The 18347-nt window shown below is 39.1% G+C and overlaps 1 protein-coding gene across 3 annotated transcripts in view; it reads left to right on the top strand.

The window, feature by feature from the left end:
- Window positions 1-17065, top strand: part of UBE2O (ubiquitin conjugating enzyme E2 O) — a 79890-nt gene extending 62825 nt beyond the window's left edge. For all 3 annotated transcript variants that reach the window (XM_032211258.1, XM_032211256.1, XM_032211255.1), the window contains 8 exons: window positions 1508-1620; window positions 2935-3063; window positions 4856-4945; window positions 6539-7205; window positions 7786-7922; window positions 8782-8985; window positions 9787-9844; window positions 13811-17065. In XM_032211258.1, the coding sequence (XP_032067149.1) occupies window positions 1508-1620; window positions 2935-3063; window positions 4856-4945; window positions 6539-7205; window positions 7786-7922; window positions 8782-8985; window positions 9787-9844; window positions 13811-14559 (2147 nt within the window). In that variant the 3' untranslated portion in view covers window positions 14560-17065. The remainder of the gene's footprint in view (window positions 1-1507; window positions 1621-2934; window positions 3064-4855; window positions 4946-6538; window positions 7206-7785; window positions 7923-8781; window positions 8986-9786; window positions 9845-13810) is intronic.
- The last annotated feature ends 1282 nt before the right edge of the window (window positions 17066-18347 follow it).

The following is an 18347-nucleotide window of genomic DNA, read 5'->3' as shown; positions in this document are numbered from 1 at the left end:
ACAATCTGGGTCCTCATTTTACACACCTCGGAAGGATGGAAGGCTGAGTCAACCTTGAGCCTACTGAGATTCGATCTGCCGAACTGCTGGCAGCCAGTGATCAGCAGAAGTAGTCTGCAGTACTGCATTCTAACCACTGCGCCACCACAGCTCTTTATACATATTTATACTGTACATATAAATATTATTACTACCAGCACCCTAAATCAACCAGACCCAACAGTTGTAGAAATAATCACAATTTGGAAAATGCTGATTTCTTGAATCAGTAGTTTACAGAATATAAATCTTTAGGATTTTTTTTAATGTCAGAATATAACCCTTTTCTATATTATTGGAATATTGGAATAGGATCTGTCATTAAGTAGAACACTGCTTTTCTGTCTCTCAAAAATTTTCTTCAAATACATGAACAAGAACATAAAAAATGAATATGCTGTTTGCTTTCAGTCCAGATTTTCCCTTGTAGTAGTCATTGTAGAATCAAGTTTTTAGCAAAAGAAATTTTGGGAAACTGCCAGTTACCAAATTGAAAGTCAACAAAAAACTCCACAATCTGAATCTTTTATAAATAATACTATAAATTGTAATGTTCCTTACATGACAGAAACGTATGTTTCTTTTGTACTTACATTTTTAGCAAGGTTTCGGTGATTTCTTATAGACTTTTTAAAGGTTATTTTAAGTTAGAAGTTTCATTTGCTTCCTTCCGAAAGTATTGAATAGTAAAATATTGGATTTAAATAGTTTAAGGACTATATTATTTTAGTGTATAAAATACTCTAAATTCTGCCACTGAAGGTCCGAGGAAGGGGCCATCCCAAGATGCTCTCTAGGAGATTCTGAGAACAATTGTTTTATATAATTTCCTGAATAATTTAATTTTGGCATTTTATAAAGTTTCTATCTATCTATCTGTCTGCTTGTCTATCTAACTCTATATATAACTGTCTCTATATAACTATATATAAAACTATTTAATTTTTTATATTAAGCATATGCATTTTTCCCTTCAGAACCAATTTTCCTTTTAAATGTACAAAACATGTTAAAAACAAGTACATTGATTTAAATAAGGTGAATCTTCATGATTTTTCCTTCGTGCCTCCATTATTTTAAAAGCCATGTTAGCAGATGGCTGCAAACAATACCTTGGAGGAACTTGGAAAACTGAGAAATCCCATGCTGCTTGGGAGTAGAAATGTGAACCCATCCCTCTCTAAGCTAGAGCTGGGGCAGGCAGGGCCTCACCCCTCACAGTTATACTTGCTCTCAGGTTCAGTATAATGGAGCCATCAGGGACAGGCACAATTATGACAGGAACAAGTTTGATTAGCTGTCAAAGCCAACCAAGCTTGGTTTTTCTATTTTTTTAATTCATTACCAGCAATAAAGTGTAAATCAAGAAAAATACAAGTATTGGATACTTCTCGGAATAATGGAGAAACAGAATTACAATGCATCGTTTTCCCTTACTAGATATCCTTCTTTCTTAAATCCTAAATAGCTCAGAGTTCTCAGGATCCTGGTATGTACGGAGTAGTGCAGTCAGGTGACCATGTTGGTCGTACCTGTGTGGTGAAATGGTTCAAGCTGAGACCTAGTGGAGATGATGTGGAGGTAAGAAGTAAAGGCTGTGCAATTGTTTTGTTTTGTTTTCTTCTCTTGGCCTCTGGAATAAAACTTTGCTTTGCTAAATGGGTGTAAAAAAAATTTTTCCTGAGGAAAATTTCATTCTGAGCTTTGGAGAAAAAGTAGACGGTGTACACAAATATGCTCAGAATTCTACTGGCTCTGTTGATATTCCGTCTGTTTCCTGAGAGGATCTGAGTTTGGTTTTTCACTGTTAAATTAAGCTATGATAAGATTTAACTATAAGAGCTAAACAAAAAACTATCCAAATGTCAAAACATTGGGGGGGGGGGTGTTTTCTATTCAATTTGCCCAGGCTAGAAACTATACAAAGCCAGCTGGGTGACCTTGAGCCAGTCACTTTATCAACCCTAAGAAGGAGGGAGGGGCAAATCTCTTCTGAAAAACCTGGCCAAGAAAACTGCAGTGACTAGTCCGGGCTCTCATCAGGAGTTAAAACTGATTCAAAGGCATAATCATCATTATCAAGCTTTGTATTTAGATAACCTTCAAATGTTCATAAAATTCAGTCTGGAAGAGAATGCAGCTCTGAATTAATGAATGTAGATGATGCTTATCATCTACTTATAGGTTATACTTATAACCTATAGCAATAGCAATAGCAATAGCAGTAGACTTATATACCGCTTCATAGGCCTTTCAGGCCTCTCTAAGCAGTTTACAGAGAGTCAGCATATTGCCCCCAACAATCTGGGTCCTCATTTTACCCACCTCGGAAGGATGGAAGGCTGAGTCAACCCTGAGCCGGTGAGATTTGAACCGCTGACCTGCTGATCTAGCAGTAGCCTGCAGTGCTGCATTTAACCACTGCGCCACCTTGGCTCTTGGCTCTATAGGTTCTTAAACAATACAAATCCATGTCAGACATCTTCAGAATCATTGCTGAGCAGTGTAACATACTACGCACAAAGCTAGGTAAATATGTTACATACAATATGCCTGTGTTCAGCTATTGAGTATTTGAGATGAAAAGCTTCCTTCTTGTTTCCTGATAGCTCAGTATAAACTACACATAAGCTTTATGTTCTTTTGTGGGAAATACTTTTTAGCAACAGGTATCCCCCCCAAAAAGGAGGGGACTGGCACTGTCAAATGAATTCTCTTCAATGCCACTCACATTCTGAGGGGATAGATTTAGGAGTGCTTACCCGTTGTTTAAAAGACTCTTAAGTATTATGAAGGTCACTACATAATAGCAGTACATAAGAAAAGGAACACAAGGTTGAATCACAAGAATTTGAACTTTGACACCGGCCTTTACCTTTGTGTGATCATTTCCAGTTGGTTGGGGAAGAGGAGGATGTTAGTGTGTATGACATTGCCGATCACCCAGACTTCCGCTTCCGCACAACTGATTTTGTAATCCGCATTGGCAATGCCGAGGATGGTGCTTCGATTGGTGAAAATGAGGTGAGTGGTGGTAAAGTATGTTCTTGGTACAATTCCTGAGAATCATGACCTGGGAAAAAGTGAGATGTTGGGTCAGCTATCTGTTTACAGTCTTCTGCTTTGAACTAAAAGGCTTCCTTGATAGCCAGCTTACACATGTCAGATGTCCTTGGCTTTCTGTACTCTCCTCCTCCTCCAACATACTTCTGGATAGAATACATGTTTGATCTTGGCATGGATAATTTGAAGCCTTTGTTCACATTCCTACAGTCTTTCAATCAAATGTGAATTGGGTAAATTCTATGTCCATTTTCTATGAAAGCTGGAAAGTTAAAGAACTATAAGGCTCAAATCTCTATTTCTTAACCACCACTAGATGGCAAATATTGTACAGTAGTTGAAATTTATTTTCTTCCAAAGGGAGGCATAGTTAGTTGTAACAGTGGAAAGGATTTTTAAAGGTACACTCCACTGCCTTTGAGATTGATTTAGAAAGCATGCTGTATGTGAAATCTTCCTAGTAGTTAGAGTTATGGTGGTTGTTTCACTCTTAATTCCTCTGGTTGTACTATATTCTGGATCCTGTTTATCATCTACCTGAATAATTATTATTCCAGAAGTTAGAAACAAGGTTCCTATCTGACCAGAGTTTTTATCTGCCTGTCTAGATTCCTTTTTGAGTAGGTGTGTTCCTCAGATTTTCAATTTCCCATCAGAAATACTTTCTTCTTAAATGTCTCGAAATAGAGGGTTTTCCCCATCTGGGGAAAATAATTTGTACACTGCATAGTAGAGCTATAGAAAGGGGACTATCTCTTTAGGAAACTTCAACCCTGGACGGAAGTGCTTTATACTGTCCTACCCTCCCACCCACCCACCTACTCTCCCAGTCATATACAAATGTGCAGAGCGGAGGTACGCTTTGTAACATGGCAGTAACTGTTTCGCTATTTTTAATTGGAGAGTTAAAATTGAATGATGAAAATTGGAAGTTATTTGAAAGCAACTACCGAAGGGAAAGAATATGTGGGGTATTGTAGAATGCAAAATTATAGAGAATGAAAGTTAACTATCCTTGTCAATAATCACTTTTTTGATGCAATGTAATCTCACTACAAAGGTAAATTTAATTTCAATTATATAGCATGTGAAGGATGTGTGTTTGTGTTTTTATTTTTATGGTTATAATGTACACTGAATATGGCATTTAATTTTGTTGTATGATGTGAAATGACAATAAAGTAAACTAAATCTCCATCTCAAAACATCCTACATTCTTAATGCCAGATTGTTCTAAATGTCAGATTGGGATATGACAATAAGCATCCATCATGTAGGGTGTGTTTCAGATTAACTTTGTTGACCCAGTCTGTTTCTTTATTTTTGCTGTGTCTATCAGTTTACCCTGTGGTAAAACTGGGAAGGGTAACAGGCAACAGCCTGTCAGAATTTGTCTTGATAATTAGAAACTCCATATGCTTTTCAATAGTTGTGCTCTTGTGTTCTGATTCTTGCAGACTTCTGTAAAGATATGGCAGCCCCTGGGGAAACAAACCATTGGAGTTGGAAAGGCTTTGGGCCCGATTTAGCAAATCTTTCTTAATCTTAAAATAGGCCTCTTTAACCTGGGCATTTAAATTGATCTAAGGATTATTTTAGCATTAGTATTTGTGCTTTTGTTAAATTCAATGGCATAGCTTTAAAAATTACATTATTATTGTATGCTCAGCTATCTTGCTTACCTTACTTGGATGGTTATTAAAAAGTAGGGTGTAGATTATAAAATAAATAATGGTTGCTTTTGTTTCTTTAGCCTTCTGTGGGACAGGTGGCCCGAGTGGATTTCAGCAGTAAAGTAGAAGTTGTATGGGCAGATAATTCCAGGACAATTGTTTTGCCACAGGTAAATAATAAGTTGCTTCCGGTTGATGTATGATATTAGTTATCTTGTTTTTATTAAGTGGCTTCTATATATTAGAGTTTTCTAGAATATATGAGAAATTGCTCTGTTAGTTCATTACTTTAGTTTTATTGGTATCTCAGTAACACTGTGTAATAAAAACAATTTGCTCTGATTTGCTGCTGTGATTGTTTATTTTTTATTTTAGTAGTCAAATCTTACCTTCTGAGGAACTTATGCTGTTATATAGTTGCTTTATTTTTGGAATCCAAATGTGGTCTGTTATTTTGAAAGATGTTTAATACAGTCTTTTAAGGCCTCTAATAAATATTTCTTTTAAAGAACTGCATTTGTCTCAAAAACAAAAGTAGTGACCATTAACTTACTTAAAATATTGTAGTTTGCCTCTCTTTGTTTTATTATAGCACAGAAGCTACTAAAGCACAAGTAAAGGGCCTGCTCTTGCTTCAGAAACCTATTAAATAAACAGTTAACATTCAAGGCTTCCTTTTCTTAAATAGAGCAGTTCTCCTTTAATTACAGTCCCAGTGCCGGAAGTGTGGCTGTGTGATACAAAGCCCTCTGGTATATCCCATCCTGCTCTTGTCACACATGATCATATCATATGGAGGGGCCTTCCGTGAAGGCAAGCTGTCTGTGCAATTCTGCATTATAAGGTGTATTGTTTTAAATAAAAATGTTTCCCCTGTTTTCATGACTCTATTTGTATTATAGAATAAATGTCATAATCCTGTATAAATCTATATGCTGAAGGATATATGTACATTTTATAAAAACATATAAACTTACATTTTATCAAAATCTATGGAGCCTAGAAAGTGGGAGAGTGGATGTATGATAGCCTGAAGGACAGTTCAAAGAAAATGCAGAAAAATGCCAGGAAGATCATCATTCCTTAAAAAATCAAGGGCATTAACTCCTTATGCTCTGTAGTGGTGAGGTAAGGAATTGAAGATTATTCAGATTGACTGTTACTAGCAGAGCAATGTCTGAGGAAAAGGTAATGGGCAATTTGGATTAATTCAGGGATTTCCATCTCTTAATTGTCTTATAAAACATGCAACATAGTAAAAATAGCAAAGATGAAGTTAAATAGCATAAAGATAATTAAGTTAACATTACAGCTGTCTTGGCGACTTTAGTCTAAAAAGATAATCCATATTGCTCTCTGATCTGTTGCAAGCTCTCCGCACCAGTTAGCATTTTTTCAAATAGCTACAATGAACTTAGGATCCCCTTAATTCCAGAGATAATTGCTGGTTCAGCATTCCAGATTTATGAATTGTGTAGGGTCTACTTCCTAGTGAAAGTTCAACCCTTGAGGTATTCCATAAATGGATAAATGTTGTTTGTTTGTTTAAAAGATTGATTGATTGATTTTATACATACATACATACATACATACATACATACATACATACATACATACCCCATCTTAAGGAACTCTGGGTTTGCAATTAATCTGGTTGATCCCTTTTAAATATAGGAAAATTAGACTACATTATCATCAAATAAAATGGATTGTGTCTTTTGCCATGTGTTGAGACTCTTCCTCTTTTTCATTCTGCCTTCTAGCACTTGTACAATATAGAATCTGAAATGGATGAAGAGACAGACCTTGATTCCATAGATGGCAGCACTAGTGGTGCTTCTTCAGATGAATGGGAGGATGAGAGTGATAGCTGGGAGACAGATAATGGTCTCATGGAAGATGACCACACAAAAATTGAGGAAGTTGAACCTGAGGAAGTACCTGTGGAAGAGGTGAAAAAGGTAGAGGAACAAGTACAAGGTGCTGTGGCAATGGCTGTGGCTGATCTAACAACAGATAAATCAGGCAAGGAAGGAACCCCAAAGAGTTTCCGAGAGTTGAAGGAGGCCATCAAGATCTTGGAAAGCTTGAAGAATATGACAGTTGAACAACTGCTGACAGGCTATCCAACCTCTCCCACAGTGGAACCAGAAAAGCCTACTCGGGAAAAGAAGTTTCTAGATGATATAAAAAAGCTTCAGGAGAATCTGAAGAAAACCCTGGACAACGTAGCTATTGTGGAAGAAGAAAAGATGGAGGCAATGGCAGAGGCAGAGAAGAAAGAAGAGAGAGAAGTTCAGACACAGACACCAGTGGCATCAGAATGGCCCAGCGAAACCCCAGTGCTTTGTCAGCAGAGTGGAGGCAGACCTGGTGTTACCTTCACCAGTGCCAAGGGGGAAGTCTTCTCGGTGTTAGAGTGTGCTCCAGGTCAGTTTTAAAAGTGGGGCTAAGAATGGACTTTAGGGCGTTCTAACAATATTGCAACCTATTAGCTCCCCTTAGCCTCTGTCAGGGAAATTGAAGTCCAGCAATTTCTGAAAAAAACGTAAATTCATAATTCTGTTTTATTGGGACCAGTGTTTGAAAGTAAGTTACAGTGGTTCCCCTTTCTTTCTAAACATATGAGCCAGGTGTAAAATATAACATTAAGTCTATCTCTAGACTGACCCCTTTCTCAATTTTCTCTCTCTACATCTCTCTTTTCGTAACTTTATCTGGTCTTGCATAAAGTCTTTACAATAGTGACTTGCATTCAGTTCAACAATCTTCGATAAAATTAGTGATCCCTGCTCAGGTTAGACAGTGTATTTTAATACAATCATCATTTGACCATTCTGGCAATATTTGTTAATAATTACCTTATTTGTTAATAATTTTAGTGCTGTTTTATAGTTACAGAAACTTATTTAAATAAGTTTCTAGCAAATGTTAGAAGCAAAGGAGAATGTGAAAAAATTGATAATCTTCTATCCCAATTTATTTATTTATTCATTTATTGCCCCATTAGATAGCCATGCCTTTAAAAAAATGGAGTTTCAGCCTCCAGAAGCCAAGAAGTTTTTCAGCACAGTGAGGAAAGAAATGGCTTTGTTAGCAACTTCATTGCCAGATGGTATCATGGTCAAAACATTTGAAGACAGAATGGTAAGTCATGTAAACCTTTATATATGAACTACATGGTCCATAAAGAAAGGCATGCCTTGTGTTTTAAAATTGTTCTTAAGTACAATTTTCTAAAATTTGTTTATAATTTTATTCCTAAAAAGAATGATGTTACTTTGCATCTAAGGTATTTCTTAATGAAAAAAATGTTGGGTTTTTTACACGAACAAGGAAAAAAAACTAATTCGTTTTATCTGTTAGCAGATAATTAAAACTAAGAACTTAGATTTGTTCTGTATTTTCCTCAAGATAAATAAACACCCGTGTGTGTATATGAGTAGGAGTTAATTCAATAACTTTGCCAATATAATATTATTGCTTGGTAGATAGTTATTAAATGTAGCAGAACTTTATCATTTGTTGAATGAATTAATATGGCTGTTCTAAGGTATTTTTTCTGAGAAGGTACCAACAATTTGTCCAGTGTAATTTGTTGCATTTATACCCTTACTTCTATTATGGAAATAAAGGAGGTGTAAATATAAGGTATCTCTATCTCATAGAGACTTTGTGTAGGTATCTTATCTGTTTAGTCTCAGCAAGATAACATATAATCTCAGTTTGCAAAGTAGCAGTATTTTTATTTGGTATGGGCTAATATTTCTGTGTTACTCAGCAAATGTGGAAGAGACTAAATAGAACAGAAATTTTATTTGATAACGTTTTCTGAACATTTAGTTAAAGTACAGTCTGGCCTGAATTATTGAGGTGTATATTGATATGAAACCAAAAAAAAAAGGCTTATGTGCATTTTCTTAATAGCTTTGGATACAACATTTTTAGTTTCTTCTGGTTCCTCTTTATGGATTATTGCATGGACTTATACATAACCTCTCCACAGGATCTCTTCTCCGCACTAGTCAAAGGACCTACGCGCACACCGTATGAAGATGGCCTCTTTTTATTTGACATCCAACTCCCCAATATCTATCCAGCTGTGCCCCCACTCTTTCGTTACCTCTCCCAGTGCAGTGGCAGACTGAATCCCAATTTGTATGACAATGGAAAGGTTTGCGTAAGCCTTCTGGGCACTTGGATAGGCAAGGTAACAATTGCTGCTGACTTTTACTATAGTCATCTTGATCTGAGTTATTCAGTATTATATTGTAAACTGCATGCAATTGCAATACTTTCTTTAATGGTATAACTTAAATAGCAAGGTGGCTTACTCTATCTGCTGTTCAAAGATACTGTTCTAATACAGAATATTGTCCAATTATATAGGGTTTGTCTGTAGCTGCCAGCTGTTTAAAAAAACGTCTACTGCAGAACCCATTCATTTAGAATCTAGTTCTCAGAATACTTTGGTTCAGACAAAATATAAATTGAATGTAGCAAATGAAACTAACCTCTGTTATTAGAAAGAATTTCTTCACAACTCATTTCAGTTTTTTGGCAACGCTTTTCCTTCCACCTACTCCATTATAAAAATTGTATGAATGCTTACCACTGAACTCCGTTCCCATAATAGAAAATTGTTTTAAAATATATTCTATGTGTGTTCCTTATAGCACCTTCATTTTTATTACTGGTTTCCCAGTTGGACTAATCTTCTTTTGTCTTTCAATGGGCATATTATAGAATTCTATCTTACAGTACATTAATTTTTTGATTAGAGATGTAAAGAAAAGTATGTATGCTATCATTGCCCCAAAAGTTTGTTTTACCCGGAATCTCTAGACACTGATATCATTCATATGAACAGTAATGTTGTGGGTAGGAATGGAAGTCAGCAGAGCATGGACCATTGCAAATGTCTTGTTCTTAAAAGTTGCTGTGACTGCATTTTAATGCTGTGTAATCCTTGCTGTTGAATTCACTGCTTACTCTTATTTGATTATTCCAGGGTACAGAGAGATGGACCAGTAAATCTAGCCTTCTCCAGGTGCTCATCTCAATCCAAGGTAAATTCCAGTAAGATGGTATAAAAGATTGGGTCAAAACCTACTGCAAGACAGAAAAAGGTTGTTTTCTGGCTGGCCAAGCTAGGGGTTGTTTTCCTTGCCCAAGAACAATGTTGTGCATGGCTATTTATTTCATGGCCTAAAAGCAAAGCCTCAGTCACCAGTGGGATAGCTGCCAATATGGAGAATTGGCAGCAGGTACTCCCTGAGCTTGTGGTTAAAAACAAAGAAATGCCAAGACTTTTTTTTTTTTTTTTTTTTGCTATTCATGGATGCTCCATCACTGCCATTCTTGGCAGTTGTTCAGTTCACTTCTGTAAAAAAAACAGTGCAGCATTTACATGTAATTGAGAACCCTAGGCATTCATTGCAAGGAGCGGACACCTTTTGCATAGCCTATAAATCTTCAGAGATTTTTTTTCAACATTTTTAGTTTATTCAAAAAAGAATTAAAATACAAAAGGCCAAAATATTTAAAAAAAATAAAAGAAAAAACTCAACAAAAAAGACATTAACAAAAAAAGTTGAAAAACCTAAAACTAATGCATATACACCTTACGTTCTCCCTGGTTGAATTCTGATTAATGTAACAATATTAGTTTACCACCCCCTGCAAAACATGCCAAAAAGTTTCAGTGTTAAACTACTACTGTATTTTTCGGAGGATAAGACGCACCCAGGTTTTGAAGAGGCAATTTTTTTAAAAGTAGATAGGTAGATAGAGGGATAGAGAGGGAGAGAAAGAAAGAGAAATACGGTAGGTAGGGAGAGAGAGAGTAGGTAGGTAGGTAGATAAAGGTATAGAGAAAGAGTGAGAGAGTGATATAGTAGGTAGGTAGGGAGAGAGAGAGAGGGTAGGTAGGTAGGTAGAAGGATAGTGAGAGAGAAATAGAGAGATATAGAAAAACAGTAGATAGTTAGGGAGAGAGAGATTAGGTAGGTTGGTAGGTAGGTAAAGGGATAGAGAGAGAGAGAGAGAAATACAGTAGGTAGGTAGGGAGAGACAGTAGGCAGATAGCTATAGAGATAGAGATAAATGCAGTAGATAGGTAGGGGGGAGAGAGAGAAAGTAGATAGGTTGGTAGAGGGAGAGAGAAAAAATAGAGAGAAATACAGTAGATAGGTAAGGGGAGAGAGAGAGTAGGTAGGTAGGTATATAAGTAGATAGATAGAGAGAGAAATAAGTAGGTAGGGAGGGAGAGGGTAGGTAGGTAGGTAGGTAGGTAGAGAAAGGGATAGAAACAGAAATACAGTAGGTAGGTAAGGAGAGAGAGAGAGTGGGTAGGTAGGGAGATGTTTCCAGGTGTATTTATCCTTGTGCTGGAGAAGGAAGTCGCTGACAACCTATAGCACCTAAAACTCATCAAGCACTCTAACTAAACAGCTTTCCAAATGGGAAAAAAAGGTTTTGCACTCTGTAAACCTCCCCAAAATGCCCCGTTTTTTTGTAAAAACAGGCCATTTTTTTCACAAAAACGGCCCCATTTTTTTCAAATAAGGCATGAATAGCCTTCGGGGGCTTGTAGAGTGCTCCTGCGGGATGGGGGGCCAAAAAAGAGCAAATAGCGGTCCGTTTTTCATGAAAACGGGCAGTTTCTTTGTCAAACAAAATGCATGCATAGCATTATAGAGGCGTACAGAGTGCTGCTGGGCGCTGGGGGGGGGGCAAGAAACTTCCCATTTTGTGCTCATTTCTGCCCTCCCCAGCCCCCAGGATCTCTCTGAAAGCCTCCATAAGGCTAGGCACGGCCATTTTGGTGAAGGGGGCGGTGCTTCAGGAGGCAAAAAATGCTGTATTCGGTGTATAAGACACACCCAGGTTTTCAGCCTCTTTTTAGAGGAAAAAAGGTGTGTCTTATACTCTAAAAAATACGGTAAATCTACTTGCAAATTGTTAGCCTGTCATCTATAAACTATACCGTGTTTCCCCGAAATTACAACATGTCCTAATAATAAGACCATGCCATATATTTCCTGTGGGCAAAAATATACGCCCTCCCCCAATAATAAGCCTCCTGGACAACCCCCCCCCCTCCAGCCAGGCAGAGCGCCACTCACCAACCTAACAATATCCTGAAGGCACAAAGTCACAGGAGCCAGGGGAAGGGGGCAAAGGCACTCACATTGCATGACGCTTTTGGGTGGCGCTGTGCCAAGATGGAGCGGGGGGTTGCCAGGCAGCTGTATCATGAGCAGTTGCCCAGCAACACTCCTTTCCAGCCGAGCAGAGCACCACTCACCGACCCAGTAATATCCCAAAGGTGCTAAGCCGCGTGGCACTCTGCCTGGCTGGAAAGAGAGGTTGCGCGAGCACTTCTTCTGCCTCCAGCTCGCGTGCCTGCCTCCCTCACCATGCCCAACTCTCCCTGCAGGGCTGAGCCAAGGCAGCGCCACCACCGCTGCGGCCACCACCACCACCACCATGCTCCAAGCATAACCGGCTTCCAAACACTGGAGATCCACTGCCAAGTCTTCCGGCAGCAGCCGCTCTGGGACTATGCTCTATGGTTGTGGGCTTGCTGTTGGAAGACTGGTCTTCCTGCAGCCAGCCCACAACCATAGAGCGTAGTCCCAGAGCGGCCGCTGCTGGAAGACTCGGCAGCAGATCTCCGGAGTTTGGAAGCCGGTTATGCTTGGAGCATAGTGGAGGCAGTGCGGGGGTGGCGGCGCCCTGGCCCAGCCCTGCAGGGAGAGTTGGGCATGGTGAGGCAGGGAGGCACGTGAGCTGGAGGCAGAACAAGTGCTCGCGCAACCTCTCTTTCCAGCCAGGGAGAGCGCCACGCAGCTTAGCGCCTTTGGGATATTACTGGGTCGGTGAGTGGTGCTCTGCCCAGCTGGAAAGGGGCATTGCTGGGCGGCTGCCCATGAGCATGGTCACCTCATGGTGGCTTTGTTGCGCTGCTGCGACAGTGCAACACAGCCGTTTGCCCCTGAGGCTGTGACCAGCTCTTCGGGTGCCCGCTCACAAGAGAGCAGCCACCCGACAACCCCAAACCAATAAGCCCCCCCCCAAGCAAAATTTGGGAGGTCAAAATAAAATAAGACCCTGTCTTATTTTCGGGGAAACACGGTATTAATAACAAAATGGTTAACAGTAAAAAATGAGATTAATAATTCAGACATTATTGTATGTTTTGAAAACATACAGTAGGCGTGTTTCTCATTAGGCGTGTGTCGCATAAAGAATTGTATGGTGGTTTATCCATGTATATGGTACATCTTCTGTGTTAGATTGTAACAGTATCTCCAAACAAGTTGGGGGAGTTTGATTTTTTTTTTTAAAATAAGGCAATTCCTCATATTAACATACTATCTAAATTACCTAGTTTTGTTTAACAATGGGAGGCATTAATTTGAACATCTGACTTGATATATAGAGAACCTATAAGAAAAAGCTGCAATCGGGCCTTTTCTTAGAAGTACTTTGAAAAAGTAAAAGCAAGAAAGCATTAGTCCAAAACTTAATGCCCTTCATATTAAAATAGCATTCCTTCTGCCTAGAAATTTTTTCTCCTCAAATAGGTCCAAAAAGGTAACAGATTTTTGTCATTTTCCAAAATCTTGGAGAGATTATATTGTGGCTTTTCATCAAATGTTTCCATGGTTGAGGAGTTCAACTTCACAAAATAATAAAACCCAGTAAATTGGGATTAATAATTCAAATTTGGAACAATTGCACTTCAAAAAGATTATTTTGATCTCCAACCCTGAATAAAAAAATAAAGTAGTCTTAAAAATACGGTTTTCCAAAATAGAGAGTATTTGTTTCTTACTTTTATCTTAATTCTAGTATGTTCATTGTCCTGATGCATTTGTATATTCTGTTTCTTTTCCAATTATATTTTTAAGTAAAGCATGTTCCGTCTCCATGCATGTACATTTCCAAATTACACATGTACTAAATATCTTATTTCTCCCACTATTTTCTACCTTCCTTTCCCCTTCCCACTTTTTTTTTACTACTAGGGCTTATCCTAGTCAATGAGCCTTATTACAATGAAGCTGGTTTTGACAGTGACCGGGGCTTACAAGAGGGTTATGAAAACAGCCGATGCTACAACGAAATGGCTTTGATCCGTGTGGTGCAGTCAATGATGCAACTGCTGCGCAAGCCCGTAGAAGTCTTTGAGCAGGAGATCTATGAGCATTTCTGCTGTAACGGTTGGCGCCTGATCCACCGTATTGAGTCTTGGGTGGAGACCAATGAACTGGTGGAGAGGAGCCATGATCACGCCGCTCTGGCAGAGTCTTCCTTTGTGCACTCAGCAGGAGGCATTCTGGCTGAGAGTCCTGTAGACAGTATGGGGCCATTGGGAGAGCAAGAGTTAGGGGCTGCAGGAGCAGCTAGCCAACTCTCTGATGGCAAGGAGGAGCTGGAAGACTCCGGTTGCGGAATGTCAACAGTGGCTGCTAGTGACACCCATCAGTGTTCAGACTCTGAGAGCATGGGCCAGGCCAGAGAAGCACATTTTGCCAGAGACGTATCAGATGAGGGTAAAGCCTCTCAGGACTCTGCCGCTCAGCCAAGTGTGAAACCAAAGAAAAGGAGAAAGAGCTACAGGAGCTTTCTCCCTGAGAGGAGTGGCTACCCTGATATTGGGTTCCCCCTCTTTCCATTGTCTAAAGGGTTCATAAAAAGCATCCGTGGTGTCTTGCAGCTGTACCGGGCTACCTTAGTAGAGGCTAATATCCCCGAGTGGACAGAAGATAAATAAAAAAATAAATCCAAGTTAGGGACAGACAGGCACACAGAAAGATAGGGGGGCACAGGGAGGAAGAACCTAGCAAAAGTTGTTAACAATAAATAGACTGTCTCACTGCACCCCTTCCTCCTTGGCTTGGTTTGTTATAGAGAAGCAGAATTCCATAACTCATTTCAGGCTGTCTTTTTAATCACATTCCAGATGCACAGGGTGATTGAGCACGCACACACAATCAATTCCCTCCACCACCACCCATCCCTTCTCACACAAATGATGTTCCCCCTTGGGGCTTGATTCTGTAAAGAGAGGTGCTGTGGTCTTTCCATTTCAGAACTTAAGTGCAGTTGGAATTGGATCTTTCAGTTCCTAGTCAATGAAGTGACGACCTCTTCTTTGTTTTGAGTTCTTGGGTGCTGTGGATATTGCTGAAAATGGGGACTGCCTTTGATTAAATCCTGAAAGATCTTTATTCAGTATCTAGTTGGAAAATGTAATGCTGTAGTATTCTTCTACTGCCTGACCTAACTTCACTAAAGTCTGTTGATTAGAAGGAAACGAATAGCCCACGTTTCTGCTCTGCATCATTCTTAGTTATTTTCACTGTTGACTATATTGGAACTAAGGGGACGTGCTGTACGAAAGCCACCAAACGATAAATGTAAGCAGCTTGCTTTCCTTAATTGCTTAATCTCTTAATCATGAGGAGCAAGTAAGCACAAGACAAGCTGTACTTGTCAAATGAGCACTTGGGACTTTTGGTCTGTCTTAAGTGTACAATAGCATATCTTGTTCCACTTTGCCTTGAAGAGGAATAGTGCATATAACATAGTTCACTGTTCTCTTGGATACACAAACATTATAGAATTAACTATGAACATTAAGGTACCTCAGGACAATTCTCTAAATATCGCATGGTGCAAACCATAATTTCTGAATTTCTGCTTTCACCTATGTGCTTGCAAAGTGGCAATTCTGCCTGACTCTATATCTCCATGGATTCATATCAACTCTACAACAACCAAGTCTACATTCTGGTAGACAGTGGGTCTCTCTAATCAAGCATCTTTAAATAAAATCACATCCTTTTCATTAATATTATTCATGGTTCCCAGATTCTGTATCATTTGCTTTAGCTGTTTCCAGGAATGGTATTGTGACGAAGGAGTGGTTGCAGGGAACTGAAAATGCATGCTTCCACAACAAATTTCACTTGGTTAGTTGTCCACATTCCTGCAGTCAAAACAGAGTTGCATTCTATTTTTCATTTGGGGTTTCCTCCATCTTTGCATGGCTTCACATTTATTTACCTTGATGATTCCTACTCTGATAACAACTTAGATGTCCCTCTTAAATCACCCTCCCAAGAGAATAATCCACTTGGAGAACATTGAGGGAGATGACACAAATCTTGTGTTGGCTTGGAATGTAGTGGATGAATTATTTTAGTATTGCAGAGTAACATTTGAGAAATAGCATTTCTCTGTTTTTAAGAGCTTGCAGCAAGCAAGCTATCGGGGCCCAGGCAATTATGACTCAGAAGAGCCCAACTTTATAAGAACTCAGAGTACTTAGGTTGATATAGTTGTCAGATGAGGTCAGGAATAGATTTTACCTGTTGCCTGCACTACCAGACCCGCTATTAATTGTGTAGAAAGGCAATTCTGTTCTGAGGTATTGTCAGATTTCTTACACAGATGAGATAATGGTACCTTATGTTCCCCAGAGAGAATTAACCAGCTGCCGATCTTAACGTGATGACCCTTTTCAAAAGCCTGCCTTTTTCCACATAGTAATCATGTAAACTGCCAACATGCTTTAATAAGGTGAGAGGAGCCATGAAAAATGTTAATTATGCAAGCTTACAGGAGAGCTACCTTTTCTCAAAACACAATGAAGAACTTGTCTGAATTGCTACATTCTGCCCCTGTGGAAGATTTTACCTATTCTTTCCTCCTTGGAACCTGCTGACATCTTTTACATTCTCAAGCACTGTCCCTTTTATCCTTGCTGTTCTTTGCCCTTACCAGTGGCATGCACAGAAGTTTACATCCCCCCTCCCCCCCTTTAGCTATTGAATAATGTGAAGCTCTAGATTATGCAATTGCCACTGGGCATATTGCAGCCGTGTAACTTTTTTGGGTGTATGTCTGTAATCCAGAGTGAAGAGACTGTCAAAGTGACAGGCGCTTATACATACACACCAAGAAGCCAAAGCATGAGGCATATTGTTAGTCTTGAGATGGGCCACATGATTGTGATGTATAAATTAAAATTATCTGTTAAGTGCTGGGGAGGGAAAGGGAAAAGAAATATTACTAAACTTTATAGACTTGATTCTGTACAGTATTTAAAACCAATGGAGCTGTCATATGGGGCAATGCTTAGGGGTATGTTACTTTTGCAGCTGTGAATGCTTGGTTGCTTACAATATATGTATAAAGTACTGTGTGATGAATCTTTTTTTACTGGCAAATTTTGTTTGGCTAATTAAGATGCAGTAATAAAAGAGAGAAAGTGGCTTGCCGTTATGTTCACCGCTGTTCATAGATTTGGCTGTTCATGCTGTGTGTCGTTTCAGCTTGAAGCGTCAGGTTTATGTATCCCTGAAACTTTGAAAGGGATATCAACACATCAAGGGTTTGAGTGACATGTCATTCCCAGGATCACCATTTACCTGGTAGGGCTTGTGAATGCTATAATATACGTTCACTAGGAGGGTTTCTCTGGAACCCTTCCTTCTCGCCTTTAAATTTTCAAGGTGCTAAACTTCACCATCTCCTCAATTTCACTCTCAGCTTCCTTTACTACAGTTGAAGCTTCCTCAATAATTGTGCTGATTATCACAGGATCTGTTAAACAATCCTACTTCCCTTGGTTTCTGTATTAATATGCATGTTACATCATATTCCTGTTTGTGTTATTTTGCAATCAGAAGACTCTTTTTTCTCTCCTTTGGCCAGTTTTGGATAGAAGAGGCACATTTACGTCTCTAAGAGCATACGTAAATTTGTGCAACACAGTAATCACTTCTTTAAATTTGCATACAATTCCTTTTTTTTAGCAAGGTGCATCTAGAGAATGTTAGAATATCGTCATTTGGTGCAAAGACACCCCTTAATGCCTGATTTGTCACAATCTTCATCTCTGCTCTAGAAGACAACATAAACTATTATGGAAGATACAAAAAGTGGAGTGATGTACACTATCCTCAAACTAGAACAATGGCCTTGTAAAATAAATATTGAAGAGGATGCACACACATATTATTGGGCTGTATAGTTTATGTCCTCTGAAAGGCCTGGGAAATAAAGCAATTGAGGCCTCTGACCCGAAAAGATCCACTCTAGCACTTTCAAAAGCTGCTCCAAGCCTCTCTTCCCCCCCCCCCTTTAATTACACAAGATTAAAGATCCTTGCAATTATAGAGGCCAGGAACAAGCTTGCCTCATCAGGTGCATGATATGAAAACTAGATTTTGTCTGTGAAAACAGAAGTCAGCTGCTTTGCCCTTTTTCTCTTGGAACTCAGCATGCTGATAGAACTGTTTTAGTCTGCCCTGGATAATGGTTCATTGTTTTGAATCACAAATGTTCCCCCTGAGGCTGACACTTTTGTCAAAGTCACCCAAGCAGCAACTATTTGACTCCACGGTTTTAAAAATGGGGGGGGGAGCAGAACTCTCCCCATTGCTACCCACTTATGTTTAGCATGATGTTGCACTGGAAATTGGTTCTCATCTATGCCTGTATATCCCAATGGCCATTATATGTGATCTCTGCTTTTTTTCCTAACAGACAGAT

Source organism: Thamnophis elegans, chromosome 2, assembly GCF_009769535.1.
Source record: "Thamnophis elegans isolate rThaEle1 chromosome 2, rThaEle1.pri, whole genome shotgun sequence".
Classification (NCBI taxonomy): domain Eukaryota; kingdom Metazoa; phylum Chordata; class Lepidosauria; order Squamata; family Colubridae; genus Thamnophis; species Thamnophis elegans.
Note: the sequence above shows the minus strand (reverse complement) of the source record. Positions and strands in the feature narration are given on the sequence as shown.